Raw genomic sequence first — 16,334 nt, 5'->3', positions numbered from 1 at the left:
TGAGATGCAAGACACTTGGCCTTCACTAAGTGAAACAAAGAAAAAAACAAAAAGAGGAGGGGGGAAAAAGAGAAAAAAGTGCAGATTTTGCTAGAGATTACACAGCAACAGAGGCAGAGGTCAGACTCCAGAACCCTGACCACCTTCCTCACATGCTTCTGGCTACATTCACTATGGGGAATTAGGCCAAACTGGGGAAAAGGCAGTGATGTTGATAAGAAAGTACAATGGATTAGGAAGCAGTGACATAGTGGAAATAGACAATCCAGGTAGAGAAGAGAAAGAAAATTTAGAGTAACAGATGAAGAGCATTGAAAGCTACCGTAAGAAAGGAAGCAAGGTGATGCAACAGCAAGTGTAAATAACAGGAAATGCTGTGATGAGAGGCATTTTTCACACATGTTAAATAGCTGATTGTCTAAGCATTTTCAGTAAATACCCAGATGCTTGCCTCTAGTGGGTGTATTTACTATGGCCTGGATGGTAGGCTCATGGTCAGGGTAGAAAACTCTTCTCTTTACTCCTCATCCAGCCCCAGTAACATTTGCAGCTGCTTCAAAAATATTATCAGACCACTTTGGGAAAAAAACAAAAATCAGCTCTCATCATGCCTTCAGAGTTCAGAAAAGAAGAATTATTTTAATTCCAATTAATTCCATATAAAAGCCATGTTAAGACTTGACACTCGCCATAGGGCAGACTCTTCAAAACTCCACTGCTGAAGTCACTGGCACTTGCAGCACACAGCAAGCAGAGGCCAGAAAGGTGCTGTGACTGTCCCAGAACTGGACACCTCACATCTGGGAGACAACCAACAGCTCACCAGTGCAGTCCAGCATAATCAACATGGCCCTGCTTCCTAGGGTAGAGAGAGACTCAGAGCAGGAAAAAGGAATGGACCTTTGGGACAAAAGGAAGGGAATGTGGAAGACAGCAAGAATAGGTATGTCTACCCTTCTGAGCCCTATTTGTACTTTTTGAAATTACCAAACACTCCAAAAAGCTGAAAGACAAGGTGTTTTTCCCTGCTGCAGGCCTATTTTGCATGTGCCTGAACAAGGCCTAAACACATCCTTATCTTTAAAATACTAAAAGAATTCTCCACTGGCTTCAGATACAACCACCCCTCTACCAAACCCACCTCCCTGATTACCAGACTCTCTCCTTACATGGTTCTACAAAATTCAAGCTGACACTTTTTCATCCAAAACCAGCATTTATAAAAGCCTCCTTTTAAAAATCTGACTGCTGTGAAACTGCTGCTAAGGGGGAAAAAAGGGGTCATTGGTCTCAGCTGTTGTACCTATGCATCTGGTGGCACTGACAAAATTCAACCCCCCCAAGGGCCCCAGAACACATGGATCCACACAGCAGCAGAGGGATGAATCCACTTTCACATCATACAACAGTCTCACATCAGCACAAATCAGAAGAAAACTGCACACAGAGAAGGTTACTTTGTTTTTTCATCCCTCAGTACCCAAGCCTTTTGCATTCCACTGCCCAGTCCCAATCTTGGAAACAGCCATCAACTGTCCATGCCTTCCATCATGTAGCAACTACAGCCAGCTAAGGGATCTGCATCCCTGTGGGGCTGTGTCCCCCAAGGAGGATGAAAGGGGCAGAGAAGGGACATCATGAGCTGCGGCCACAGATCTGCTCAAGGTGGTAGATGTCCTTGGGACAGTCAGCAGACAGGACAAGAGGTGCATCCTCTGTTATCACCACATCATCCTCAATGCGCACACCAATGCCACGAAACTTCTCCGGAGCACTCACATCATCCTCAGGGATATAAATGCCTGAAAGAAGAAAGGGAATTAAAACACACAACACTCTCCAGAACACCACCTTTCCCTTTCTGCACCACCAGGAGAGTGAGGTTCGACTTTCAGCAACATAACGTGTTTGATCCTGAGAATTTTTAATATGGCAAGTTACTCTCTTTCCTCTCACCAACTCACTGTTGGTGGGCAAAGAAAGGAAAGTGTCCCTCTGTGCCTAAAGATATCAGCACATTAATAAAAACTTCCATAGCTACACCTGGCCTTTTCACACTTCTTGCTCTCAGTGTTACATTCACAGTGATGATTTTAACAATGTTCTGAATAGAGAGAGAGAAGAGACAAGCATTAAATATAAGTTTCCAGCTGACAGCTCCAAATCTAGTGACAAGGAGAAAGAAAGATTCCTCACAGGATGCCTAATTTGCAAAGCTAAGTTGTGAATCCCTGTAAATTGCAGACTGCAATGCTTGAGACACTACCAGTGACTGGCAGAAATTCAGTGGCACGAACACAGCACAAGTGAATCAACCCTGATTTCTGCACTGCAGTTCACCTGTGCTGCACAGCCTGAGCTCTACACTACTCTGCTTCCTGAGTTTACTCCCACTATGTGCTACTTTGGCTATGTTTGGGAAGGAAATAGGGTTTTCTAATACTGTAATGACTTTGGGAGGGGAATGACTTAAGGCTTTTCAATAATGCTATAGTTTCCAGCTTCACCAGAAAGGATGTGAACGCTTTGGTCTGCAGGATCAGCTAATTATTGAAATGCAATACTGTTACCCTCAGTGTTGCATGTTTGTGTCCACCACTGACTGCTTTTTACCTGGTTCAATGGTTATCACCATGCCTGGCTGGAACGGGATTGATCGGGATATATCTGGGGTGTCGTGAACATCCATACCCAAGTAATGGCCCACATGATGAGGGCAGTATTTTCGAACAGCCTAAGAGAAGACAGAACAAGTGTCACAGAGGCAGTTAAACACAGCCCAACTTGTTCCAATACAAAAGGGAAAAGAGACAGAATGGTTATGTACTTAACTAGCAGTCTTACTGCCACGCCTAGGCCACCAGGGCCTCCCTTCCATGTACCAGAACTGGATGGCCCTTAAAACCCACCAGGTACCTATTATGAGCACATTGCAGATTGCCTTTCCCTTGCACTGACAAGAGCAGCCCAAACCCATCACCATCTCAGCATGGTGTCAACCTTCAAATCGCTGGCCTTTGCTGCCTAACCCTTCCCACCCCTTAAACATCCAAGCCCTGCACAACTCCCATCAGCAGACCTTCACAACTGGCTGCAGCAAGTGCAGCTGCTCCAGGTAGTGAAAGTGGTCTCCTATGCACAACAGAGCAAATGCTGTGCCGATTTCATTCAGTAGATACAGCATGATTTTAATCCACCCCTACAAGGCACGGACACCGCCTCTCCCCTCCCACCATCCTGATCTCCCTCCCTCTAAAGCAGGAATCAGCGAGAACGCCTCCCTGCTCCACTCTCCTCATTCCCAGGGACCACAGCACTGGCTGTGCTTCCACCTGCCGGAAGGATCCGGCACGACACCCCCGTCCGCCGGGGCTGCCATGGCACCGGCACGGCGCACAACTAAATCCGGCAGGAACCTGTCTGGCTGCCAAAAGCCGTAGTGCCGTCACCTGGTTCCGCCATCTTTGCAGTACTGGCATCAGCACTCGTGCAGCTCTGCAGTGAGAGTGAGCGGGTAAACTTCTCTAACTGAAAACCCATCCTGTTTATCTGCAGGTTCAGCTCTAAGGCAGACCAGTTTCCCAGTCTTGTTCACCAGGTAGCTCTGTGAGTCCCAGTACTGACACAAAATGGTGCAGAAGGGGCAGCAGGTGGAATGACTGAGAATAGGCTGCACCTTTTGGTGACACTGCAGATTTATGTGATGTTAAACAGACCACAAAAATATGAATAACTGCCTGCAGTCAAGCCTGGACCCAGAATCTTGTGTTAGTGCCCATAGCTCCCTTGAGACTGTGCTCTAAAGCTGCTTCTGTGCTGGCAAGTAATGCACAGCAATGGGAATGGATCTGCAGAGTGAAACAGCAAGAGCCAAGGAACAAATATTCACACTATGTGCATATAAGACTGGGGATTACTTCAGACCAAATTGTGCACCAAATGGTTGAATCACATCTTGGAGTTTAGCCCTGTCTCAGAGAAATTCATTCTTTCGCTGAGACCAGCCCACAACATGAACTAAAGCACATGAAGCAGCAAATAGAAGAGACATCCTGAAACCACATTCCCGACCCAAATTAGAGCCCTAAAACTACCCAAGGATAAAACAATCAGGATTAATAGGAGTAAACAGGTAAACTAGAGTAAAAAAATTGAAGTACCTTGAAGAAATGGCTGTCAGTGATGCTGCTGTCCAGGACACCCAAGTCTTTCAGTTTCTGTCCAATAAGGCTCAGCATGAGGCTGTAGATATTTTCCAGACTCATGCCAGGAGAGCAGAGGCTCAAGCAGGACTTCTGGATATCCAGGACAGCTTGATACAGTTCTGCTTGGGGTTTGGTGAACCTGAAGGCCATTGAGTAAAGGAATATCACACAACTAAATCTCTGTTTCCAAGAGAAAAGAGGTTTTGTCCCCAGAACCTATTCTGGGTACAGATTCAGTTCAAGGATGGAGCAGGGGAAAACCAGAAAGCAGAGCAACTGTCTCCTTGTATGAAAGGCTACATCAGCAAATTCACAACTGGCAGAGCTATGTACACATCAACTGAAACTCCTGTTCTCTTACACACAACTGGAGTCAGCCACAGCTGAACGTACAAAAGCCCTCTCTGCACGTTAAGCATGCTGTAATAGCTGAAAATAGCAATAATCACATATATTCATGCAGTAATTAATGAGGCAGTGGGGAATACAGCTGAATGATTACTTTATATAATTTGATTACTCTGAAGCAGCACAGAATGGGACATGGTAAAACTATGATTAAACACACATTCAATCCATCAATCATTTAAGAACTTATCAAAATTCTTCAAAAAAACTTACTGCAGCATACCTTCCATTGACAGGCCAGGTACGTGTGATGTCACTCACATAGCAGGAAAATTCACATCCACCATCTAGCAAGACCAGTTCACCATCCTGGAGAATAACAGGAAAGAATGCTCTGTGGGTCAGTCCAGCTATTAGTTGATTTTTCTGTCTGACAGCAGGAAAGGAGGTTATGCTGCTGTTTTCAGAATGTAGCTGCAGAAAAGTGAATTCCTTTTACAGAGTAATACCCCAGGTACTACTGTTTATAAATAGGCTATTCCAGTTGGATTGTTGCTCTGTAAGGTAGTCTCTGACTGTTATGCTTATTTACTGTCTGAACTTTTAAGATGAAGATTTTGGAGTAAGAAAAAGGCATTTGCCTTGAATTATTCTGCTCTCTGAGACAAGTGCTATTTACACCTGGATCACTTACTCCAGCAAGTTCTGCCCATGACTCCTTTCACTAGAAGTTCTCAGATATAGTGACTGAGACACAGGGGACTTGCAACCAAAGCATAGGATTTCTGAGCTCCCCACAGGATCACCAACAGCTACAAATTTACCCTTGTCATAGGATACGAAGACCCAGCAAAATCACTTTGTATCACAAAATCTAAGAGTGTATCACTGCTGTAAATGCATTGGTGAATAGTTTGTACAACCTTCCCTTTCTCTTCGTGGACTTCCTTGACTGTTTTAACGTCTTTCTGGATTGATCTGGTGATGAAGAAAAATTTTTGGAGATGTGAATATCCAATTCAATTCAGCAAAGCTGCTCCAGATCAATGACTACATATCTCCCAAAAAGTCACACAGAAGAAAGACAAAGGGTCAGGAACAAAACCACTGCCTTAAAGGGTCTAACAACAAATACAGCAGTAAGATGTTTTAAAAGTTTGGAGTAAATTCTCTACAGATTTACACAGGTAGAGATTCATTCCACAGATCCATGACTGTGCCAGCAGACATGATGTGGAACAACCAGACATAACTGCAGCATGTTAAGGAAAAGATTAAAGCAGCAAAATTTCACTGTTGGTGTTACTTCCAGTGCTAGCTGCTATCATTGTGTACAGTTAAGTGAAGTGACACAGACACAGCAGATAAACCAGCAGGGAGCAGACCTCACTATCCCACTGAATAGGCGGCCATTAACTATCCTTTTATATTGTACTTTTAAATTTTTTCAGAATAGCTGGTTGAATTCTTTAAGGCAAATCTGAAATTACAGCACCTGCCATCTTCCAAGCAATTAAACAAGCTAAGTAACAATTTACTGACTAAGGGAATTCAGCCTGTGATTTGATTGCCCAGTAAATGGCTTATACTGTGCTTGTCCTCTTTCTTTAAAGCAGAGCCCTCTAAGTAAAAGCCTAAATGAAACATTCAGATATCTCCCAAATTAGACACTTTGTTAGCCTATTTGGAAACATGATCTGTAAGAAGCAGCACACAAAGGAAGTATCAAGTTTATGGGTTTAATATTCTACCTAATAGTTTTGGAAAAAAACAAGAGACAGTCATCTAACTGAACAACTTTAACAGAAGCAACTGGAGTTACAGCAGCAGCCTGACCTTGGATGACAGAACAACAAAGGAAGCTTCTTCCTGCCAAAAGCAGTCTGTCATATCTTTTGTACATTTGTCTCGGCAGATCATTTCAAGGTCTGCTAGCATCCCAGCTTCAAGAAAAGACAAGGCTAGTGGGAAAGTTTCTTTCTGCATTAAGACAGAGGAAAAATATACTCCTCTGAAAAGTAAATAGTGAGCACGGCAGTGAGGGAATACTGCCCCTGAAAATGCTTCTCTGAATCAAAAGAACTATTGTGAGGAAAGCTGGAGAGTTCAATTCAACAAGAATCTTCAAAATAAGACAAAACATGTTCCTCTTCCACCTATTGAACATTTAATGCTGATCTGTTCTCTACTTGTTCCCCTTGCCTGCTTTGCTGGGCTACATGGAACCAAAATGCTTTTCAGCTTCAGCAGAGCAGGAATGCACTTTGCCCTTATATTGCAAAGGAAGGCCAAGGAATGCAAGCGACAGCAGAAGATCCCCTGGGCCTTTGTCCTACCTGTGACAGTGGCTCCCCTATTTTGTGAGGCCCCCAGCACTGCAAGCTGCTGTGAGAGCAAACGTGCACTAAATTATCAGCAACCCTGTCTGCAAGTCCTTGCACTGTTCAGAAAATGCTGCAGCAAGAACTGACAGGGAAGAAAGACAAGCTGAATCTGTCATTGACCAAGGTAAAATTAAGCAAGGCAGGATTCCTTTCTCTCGCTCACTTAAAAAATATGTATTGAAGTGCTTTGATCTGTTCAGTCAAAACAAGCAGCAGCTAGGAAACTTAGATTTGTACCATAGCACTGCATTTCAAGTTACTGGACAGCACAAGGGTTACAAGGGTTACCTTAATGAGCTGATTATTCTTCACATAGTGCAAAGTGTTTGATCTGTTGCCACCAGCAACAACAGGGGGGTATGCCAAGATGTCAGCACCACGAGCCCGGCACTCGAATTCAAACTGGAGGAACAATACAGAGAAGAGGAAACCATTAGTGCTGATTCAGGTGATTAACTGCCCTAGAACCACAATAATTCTTGTCCTACAACTGTTTTCTTAATTTGAACAATACAAAGTGAAACTGGAAAGTGAGTTGACTAAATGAAAGCAGTCTTAAATATTTTTCAAGGACTCTGGAGAAAAAAAAAACAGAACCATCCACTTCTTCAAGAATTTTTCAAGTCTTTACCAGATCTCCAGGAAGCTTCTTCTGGTACAAGCCATTCAATACTGCCTCAAACATTCACTACATTGGCATATATCCAGGTGAGGATTTGTTCTTATATAAAATAATGCTCTTACTTGGCACACAACTTCGTGAATTTTGAAAGATCCTATATGTCAGCATGACAACACTCATGGTTTGCTTCTGTCTTTTAAAATTGCGAAGTATATTTACAGCAGTATCTATTTTTCATGACTGTTAAACTAAGAAGGTTTGAAAGCATACACTACCTTGATGTCTGAGAGGATAGAAGAAAAAAGCACCATAAGCCTCAAGATCTTTACCTTTCTTGAATCATGAAGCTGATGAAAGCATGGAAATTAATAAATTTACATCCATAAAGACCCTCAACATGTTAATAGCTTGTCTTTTCTAACCACATGGGACAGAACACTCCAGGATGCCTACATGGAACAAAGGTTTTACGATCCTGGTCTGGACTGGAAAACTGACCTGTAAAATACATTTTAATTAAAGTAGTGTTTTCAACTCAGTACTGCCAGTGCCATGTCAGCACAGGCCCATCTATGTAGTAACAGAGGGTGAAATCCTGCTCATGTTTCTCGAACTGGCATCTCACTGCAATTCCTTACAAAGTTCCTTACCAAATGTGCAGGCCAATTAGTCCTTATTTTGTAACTGAGAGGCACCTAAACTGCTTCAAGATGGCTGTGGTAATCTGATGTAGTAAGGGGCTAGAGGCAAGAGAAGCAGGCTTTACAAACAGGTGTTACAACTACTTAAATTTTGTACAATGGACTTGTATTATAAAATAAGGTGAAAACTTTACTTCCAATTGTTTAGCAGGCTTTGCATTTCAATATAGTACGAAAAGACATCAATAGAAGGAAACTTAGACAAATGCTACACTCCTTAAATAAGGGTACAGGAAGTACAGCTGAAGAATTCCTCACATGGACACTTCTGTATGTCCAAGGAACCACAAGGGTTGGGTGAATAAATGTGCTACAGTGGGAGAAACATGATAAAGAGACCTGACATTTCTGGTTTTCTGGAAGGATAACCAACATGCAGCCCTTCCATCTCACTTCCAGCTACAAACTACTCACCTTTGCATACAGAAAGGCTTCATCCACAGGGGTTTTACTGGCAAACATAGTCTCTGTGAAAGCCTATGAAGAACAAGGGACTTTCAGTTAGCAAAGGAGCCTGAACTGTTTTTTTTTCACCTGTTGTCTCTTGAGGAAGGCACAAAATCAGCTGGCCCAGAACCAGAGGGTTTCACCATTTTCTTTGGTGAAAATGCTGTTAAGACTAGAACCAGTTAAAATGTATTCCTCCCTGTGAAACTGTATTTAGGGGATGACCGACTCTAGTTTTTGTAAAAAAAGAAAATAAATTAGATGATTGAGGCTGATCCCATGGTTTGGCATTTTAGAAGTTGTCTCATCTGTGGATTCCCTCAGGTATAACAGGATTGCCTTATGCAGCTTTTCCTTCAGAGAAGGACAACCTGTACTTCCTTTTCTACTTGGCTATTTATTTTAATAACATTTACGAAACATTAACTGCATTTGAGGTATCTGTCAGATTTGTTTAAAAGTGGCCAATGAGTTCAAAAGGTACTTGAGGGTGAAGGGGGAATGCAGACACATTAATAGGAAACATCTTCATAAAAATCCTGTTTTCCTCAAAATAAAAATAATAGAATGGGAAAGAAAAATACTTTGGAAAGCAGAGAGGAAGCTGGGAACGCAGTGAAAAGATTAGCCTTTGCTTTTAAACAAAGTCTAACAGCTGCTGGCTTTTCTTCACTAGAGTTGTGCTAATTGAGAAAATCTGGTAGACCAAGCAGTCTTCCAGTTTCCCCTTGTCCTGTGGAGGAAGCCAAGCCCAGCCAGTGGCTGAGACACAGCAGTTCAGTAACAGATTAGACCAAAGCTCTCCTTCCAGCTCATGTCACCTCACCAAGGGAATGCACTGCTTCATTAGGGGAACACACAGCCCCATTACCTCTGCTGTCACCCGGCCAGCTATCTTCATCCTCTCAATCTCCGCCGGGGATTTGATCAGCCGAAGGTTCTGCACGAGATGTCGAACGGCCTGGATGCGGTTTTTGCTCCGAGCTTTTACCTCAGCCAGGGGCTGCATGTAGTCAGAGTGCAGCTCTGCATGCACTGGTTTTCTCAAGTCATACCAAACCACGTTGGACTCACCTGGAAGGCAAAACAAAAGTTGACACTCAAATAAATGCAGACATGTTCTCCACATAAGAAACTAACTCACTCCTCCTAAATGACATCTGTTGCTGTATTTGAGAAAAAGAATTTTCTCTGAATCTACACTGACAGACTATATAGACACTTTCAGTGTCACGGAATACCAGCAATCTCTTCTAAATTTGGAAGATTACCAATTCATAGCGTATAGACTGGACAACTCCCCACTTCTGGGCAAATAATGGGGCTTACAACCATCACTGAATATATGTATCTGGCTCAAATCCATTCAGAGTTCACCTGTCAAAGTTGCACTTGTGTAAGCCAAGCAGCCATCACATCACAGTGCACCTTCTGAATCCTTCTCCCTGTCCTGAATCCGTCTACCTGTCCACACTGACCATGGAAAGCAATTCACCTTTTTGCATGGAATCAAGATCATTACCAGCAACACCTCAAGACACTTGGGGAAACAACTGCTTATTTCAGCCATTCAAAGAAAATGAGCTTACTGAGAACAGACACACTCACAGTGGAAATTTATTCAGAACATCAGTTAAAATCAACATTCTCCTCATGGAACATTTTAAATGCAAAGGAGTATAAAAGCCATGGTGAGTCACTGTTGATGTCCACCATGACCCTCCTTCTTTGGTGAAAATAACCATGAGCAGTTGCTTACACAAAGTATCTAAGAAACTGGGCATTCATTAAAGAGTATTGCCCTTAGCTGATTTACTGCTTTTCATGGACCTCTCCCCAACAGAATTACAAACTTCTGACTCCATTTTAATTTTGATATTCCAAACTTCCATGAATGATCTGTAACTTGAGAGGCGCCAAACCATGCCATGTGAATTCAGTGTTCCCTTTGTTTTTAAATTAAGAAAACCAGAAATTAATGATCATAGTCATCCTCTGTGCTTTCCCCAACTATACACATCTCATATCTTGCCTTGTTTTCTTTTTCAAGCTGAGTAGGTTTGTTCAGCCTGTATCTCACACACATTTCATGCTTTCTTTGATCATCCTTTGCCCTGTGGCTTACCTATTTTCAAGACATCATTTTTTGAACAAAATAACTGATTCCAATATGGTATTTAATACTCAAAATTTCTCTCCCTCTAGTTGTGTGACCCCTCCAAAGTCACACTTGCCCTTATTATATTGTCATGAGCGTTGTTCAGCTTTATTTTATACTGCATTTAAGTTCTTCCTGGACAATAGGTATTGAGGCTAAGTGGTGACAGGAGACGCAAAAGAATATTTCTAAAGGACAGCAATGTTTGTATTTCATGGGCAAGTAATCATCTAGCTAAATGTGAGTGGACTAACAAGCTCCCTGTGTGGATCATTTTCCAAGTCTACTATGAATAAAAAGTGTTCAAGTTTCCTATATGTCATCTGGTCCTGACTCTGTCAGCAAACAGATATGACTAAAACAGAAACATGGTCTTGCTTATCATTTTCCTTAATATTTCAAAGATATGCAGACTGGCATTCACATGGATACACAAGAAAGTGAGAAATTTTCAAAACTACATATCCATTGGTGACCCTCAAAGAGCTAACACGAACTTCCAACTGCCTTTGCCACAGCCATACCCCTTGTCATTCCTCAAGTTTATTTTAGTTTCAAAGTGATGTCACAGACCCCCTCCCAAACTTGAACCATTCAGACTTTGCAAACTATCCTCATCTCATTCCCTCTATTTTTTGTTACCTTTCAGCTTGGCCACCAAGTGCCTGAACTCCTCAATGGTGTAAGCTTCATCTACTCCTGTGAGAGCAATTGCCCCATCCGGGCCTGATCTGGGCCCATCCCACAGCTCTCGATTTGGATCCCTCCGGGGCACAAAAAGTATGGATTTGTGAGATGGCAGCGCTTTGCCAGGAATGCTCTGCAGCACCAGGATGCTGTCAGGCTCCTGAAACCCACAGAGGTACAGGAAATTAGTGTCCTGGTGGAAAATATAGGGGATGTCATTGCTCATGTAGTACGTGGGGTTGGACAGCAGAATCACTGTGTGGTCCAAACCGTCGCAGCCTTGGGCTTCCTTCTGGATCGACACCATCAGTTTGTGTCGGCGAAGAGCATATTCCACCTGTGACAATCCTGGGGTTACCTCTCCTGTGAATACAAAACAAATCAGATGCAGAAATTCAAGGCACTAAGGGTATTTTACTAGCCACATGCCTGATTCCTGCCTGCTCCCTGATGCCTTACACGTGCATGGCTTCTTTGTAACCCCTCACAAGCCTTTTCCCTTGCTCCTCTTCAGCTTCCATTCCTACAGCACATCCTCATTCAGGCTGCTTCTCCATCATGCAAAGGCAGACATTGGTTTTAACCAACTGGACGCTGTGTTACATATTTCTGTGCAAAGGTAGAAATCTCAAAACCTGGTAGATTTAAACAACCATCCACATGTTTGCAGAGAATGTGCAAAAAAAAAAAAAAAAGAGGAGGGGGCAAGGCAAACTGAACTTTGACTGCTAAAAACTGATGGGTTTTACAGCACGGACATTGAACAGAAGTTTGCCTCCTGAGGTTGAGCATTAATTTCCTCAGATAAAGCTAGAATGTTTGTTCAAATACACACTAAGTCAACTCATAAAGTGACTATTTCTAAAGCACAGGGGCCAGATTGGGTGTCAGAGATTCTGGGGGATCAGGCAGAAGCACAGAGGTTGCAGAGTCTAACCAGTCACGATTCCAGGTAGAAACAAACCACAGACGACTGCAGGCTGCCATCAGACTCCTGTTAAGGGAAGGGATCTTCTTCAGGGCATATGTAGCTTTTGTCAATATTTAACAATTCAGATTTTTCCAAAGTTAAATGCTGTATTTCTAATAACACTAACTAAGCAAATGATCTCTCAGATGAAGGCACTGTTTCAACTGCTCCAGTCACAAAAGACATGAAGTACAGCAATCAAGATACTCACCAAAACAGGACTGAAGTTCAAAGGACAACCAGCAACAACTGAAGTATGTATTTTTAAAATTGTGAGACTCCCTATTTATGATCTAGATTAATATAAGAGCCTTAATTAGTATCTTTGGCTAGTACCCTATCTTAACATAGGTTGAATTTTGATACTGTTTGTTAAATTTCCACTTTCATAATCTTTTCTTCCTCTTTCATATATTACACAGTGGCAATTCTAGAACAAAAATTGACATTTGACTTGTATTGCAAGTAGATTCTTGCATGAGTGCAGTAGGAGGGGAAGTTCTATTTGCATTAATTTTTACACTTTTTCGATTATATGCTCAATACCTATTAGATGTAATAGTCTTTAAAAAGAACCAAACAAACCCAAACCCACCACACTTGTTTTACTCTGTGAATGTAGAAACGACAGAGAACACAGAAACTGTTTTAATGCAATCTGGCCTCACAATTCCACAATGTTATACTGCAAATTTCCTATGTTCCACTGCATTCCAGTCAGCTGTTAAACTGCCACAGTCCAGTGAATTTCAGAAGCTGCAATGGGGTGAAACATGGGGATCCCAGCTGCCTTCCAGCTGTGAGGCCTGGAAATTCTCTTTGCATCAAAGGCATTTGCTTTTTAAAACAATAATTGCAATAAAACAATGTTATATAATTTTAAGGAAACCACCTCCTCTACTTTATTAAATGAAAAAATACTTTGGATAGCTAGAATTCACTCCCAGTGCTTTGGCTGCACTTTAAGGAGTCAGCCTTGTTTACTGTGAGCTGTCAATGAGTGCCCTAAGCAACCTGATCTAATACTGAAGTTAGCCCAGCCTTGAGCATAATTTAAAAACCTGTTAACTGTGTGAGGTTCCTTCTCACCTGAATTATTCTACAATTAAATACAAGGGTCTATATATATATATATATATAAATAAATAAATAAATACATATATATATTTATACACACACACACAATATTCATCTGTTCTCTTTTTATAGCCACCTATGGAAGAACACAGAATGTTTTCCTAGATATATTCCTGAATATATTTATGCTGCAATTTTTTGTTTGTGGTTTTTTTTAGATTAAGTGTGGTGATCTTATGCCTACATGTTCATTTTCATGCATCTCAAAAAAATGTACAGCCCCAGCTTCTATCTCTACTGTCTAACTTCATAGTCACAAGCTTCTTTTTGTCTTTCTCCTCATATTGAATACTCCTGTAAACAGGGTACATTCTTTAGACAAGTGCTGTCCATTTATCAATGTCCCTCCCCATTCACCTTTGGTGAACTGCACTTTTGTTTTGTGACTCACAAGACATGGGATATGAACCATTCTGACACTTCAGCTTGCACAAAAAACTCCCTCTTAATAAAACCCATATTTATTTGCAGGACAAGGAGTCCACAAAATGCCACAGCCACAAAAAGTCTGCAGCACCCGAGGAAACAACCCTGAGTACATCATGAGAAAAAAGAAAGAAGCTATCAAAGCCATCACATGTGAAGCCTATTTTTGGAACCAGTACCATCTCAGACAATGAAATTAGCTACTAAATATAATTACTGGCTAATGAAGGCAGTCATAAACACCTGAAGCCACAGACAACTCTATGACCCAGCAAATCTATATACTCAGAAAAACAGAGACAAGAAAATATCAATGATTGGCTCATGCAGGGCCCAAGGCTCACCTGGTTTGAGCAGATGTGGGTGTGTGAAGGGGCTGGGCTGCCCCAAATACCGGTTTGGAATCTTCTTCTGCTGGGCAGGCTGGATGGAAAATCTTCGGAGAGCACATGACTTGCAAACTAGAGGAAAAGAAATGCACCATGTCAAGGTAAAAAAACAAACTAAAACTTTCCAGTTAGGAAACTGCAGAACTGTGGGCTAGTCATCAGACTCTTAGGAGCATTCCTTCACTTATACAACATAAATATACCTCCTTAACTTCTCCATTTGCTGTGCGTCACAAGTTTATGAAACAATGTGCATACAACCCAACTGACAATCAAATACTCATGGAACAGATAGAAATAAACAAATATATGATTAACCTGACAACCCAGCAACAAAACCCAGGAAGCTCTGTTGGTTTGCACATCCCAATTCATACAAATGGTGTTCCTGAGGCACTCAGCACTATCCCTCCCTTACTTCCCTCAAACACCACAGGGCTCCAAGCACGACATCTCTATATTGTCTCTTCTCAACTATGTCTTCAAAAATTTTCCCTCATCTGGAACAATTATACAGTTTTCAAGGCTTTTCCACTTCTGTATTTTAATAATAATGCTGCAAACAAGCCATCAAATAATACAGGTTTACACAGGAATGTGATTTTCTTCTCCTGTCTGGGGGATACCCGAGAGTCCCTGTTTGTGTATTGACCTTCCATGGCAGCAGCATTGGCCAAACGGAGCAATGATGAATCCCACTTCCAAACCACACACAGCCAAAGCAGGTGAGTTTTAAAAACAACTACAAGTATGCATTTGTGAGCTGGGAAGGGGAATGATAAGACAAAATCTAAACTTAAAAATTAATTGTCAGAAACTTTAGAATTCTTAATCACAGCCTTTTGCAGCTGAAGAAGCGCTTGTGCCTGAAAACAAATTATCCAGACCTGTAGGAAGGAGAGGGTAGCCTGAAGGTAAATTCTATTTGATGTTTTGGAAAATGGTTGCTCTTTTTGCCTACTAGAAAACCAATTTGTGCTGCCATTCTTAGAACAAATACTTTTAGCCCTTCACCAGCATAAGCAAGGATAACACAAGAAAACATCTGCCTTTCAGGTAGCTGAGACTCCGAGGCTTACAGCAAAACACTCAGACCGTGGATGTGCTGTGGGAGCCAGTATCATTAGCCTCGAATTGAAGATCATTTACGCGTGACAACCAATAGTCATAACACGAAGCGTTCCCTGCGTGATGCTTGACTGGAGACCCGGGCGGTGAAATGTGACTGCAGGTTTTTGTGCAGCCTAGTTTAAATTGGTGTTTCTCCACATACACAGCAGACAAACAGGACAGCTCGCAGCCAGACGAACACAGCGGGCATTAAATAAAGCAACACCTTGAAGGCAGCGAGGAGCTTTCTACCGTTGCTTTTTTATTAAAGTTACTGCCTGTTGTTCCCTAGGATTCAGCCCTGACCGGGGCTGCCACTGCGCCGCCGGCCAGAGCCGCTTTCCCGCGACCCGAGAAGCGCAAGCGGGGCTGTAAGCGGCGACAGCCGGGTGTCGCTACCGGAGCCGCGGGCGGTGCGGGGTGTGGGGGAGGAGGGGTGTCTGACCTGCGGCGCCGCGCCAGCCCCGGGCCGCCAGGATAAGGCCCCGCTGCGGGAGGCGCGACATGGCCGGGCCGCACGGCGCATGGCGGGGCCTCCCTGCGCCGTGGCGCCGCGCGCTGACACCATCCCGGCGCGCGGCCCGCCGCCAATGAGCGGCGCCCGCCGGCTCGGGAGCGCCCGGGGCCGCCTGCCGCGCCCGCGAGGGGGAGCCCGCGGCAACGGCAACAGGGGAGCGGCGCCTCACGGGGCGGGGCGCAACTGCCCGGCCACGGCTGCCGCTTCCAGAACGTTTCCCCCCCACGCCGCGG

The 16,334-nt window shown here is 43.1% G+C and overlaps 1 protein-coding gene across 1 annotated transcript; it reads right to left on the bottom strand.

Moving 5' to 3' along the window:
- Positions 1-619: 619 nt before the first annotated feature.
- On the bottom strand, positions 620-16,111 carry XPNPEP3 (X-prolyl aminopeptidase 3). The gene is made up of 10 exons (XM_058023700.1): positions 16,030-16,111; positions 14,430-14,546; positions 11,508-11,915; positions 9,579-9,781; positions 8,675-8,737; positions 7,226-7,339; positions 4,837-4,922; positions 4,161-4,344; positions 2,614-2,734; positions 620-1,802 (listed from the first exon to the last, which is right to left on the bottom strand). The coding sequence occupies exons 1-10, from the start codon at positions 16,088-16,090 to the stop codon at positions 1,636-1,638; spliced, it is 1,524 nt and encodes a 507-aa protein (XP_057879683.1). The 5' UTR covers positions 16,091-16,111; the 3' UTR covers positions 620-1,635.
- Positions 16,112-16,334: the final 223 nt, after the last annotated feature.

This window comes from Melospiza georgiana, chromosome 4 (assembly GCF_028018845.1).
Source record: "Melospiza georgiana isolate bMelGeo1 chromosome 4, bMelGeo1.pri, whole genome shotgun sequence".
Classification (NCBI taxonomy): domain Eukaryota; kingdom Metazoa; phylum Chordata; class Aves; order Passeriformes; family Passerellidae; genus Melospiza; species Melospiza georgiana.
Note: the sequence above shows the minus strand (reverse complement) of the source record. Positions and strands in the feature narration are given on the sequence as shown.

Coding starts and splice junctions, on each gene's coding strand:
- XPNPEP3 (XM_058023700.1), bottom strand. CDS start 16,090: ATGTCGCGCCTCCCGCAGCGGGGCCTTATCCTGGCGGCCCGGGGCTGG. Junction 9,782..11,507: donor CTTGGTGGCCAAGCTGAAAG/GTAACAAAAAAT, acceptor TTTGCCTTCCAG/GTGAGTCCAACGTGGTTTGG. Junction 8,738..9,578: donor CTGGCCGGGTGACAGCAGAG/GTAATGGGGCTG, acceptor TGTTCTTCATAG/GCTTTCACAGAGACTATGTT.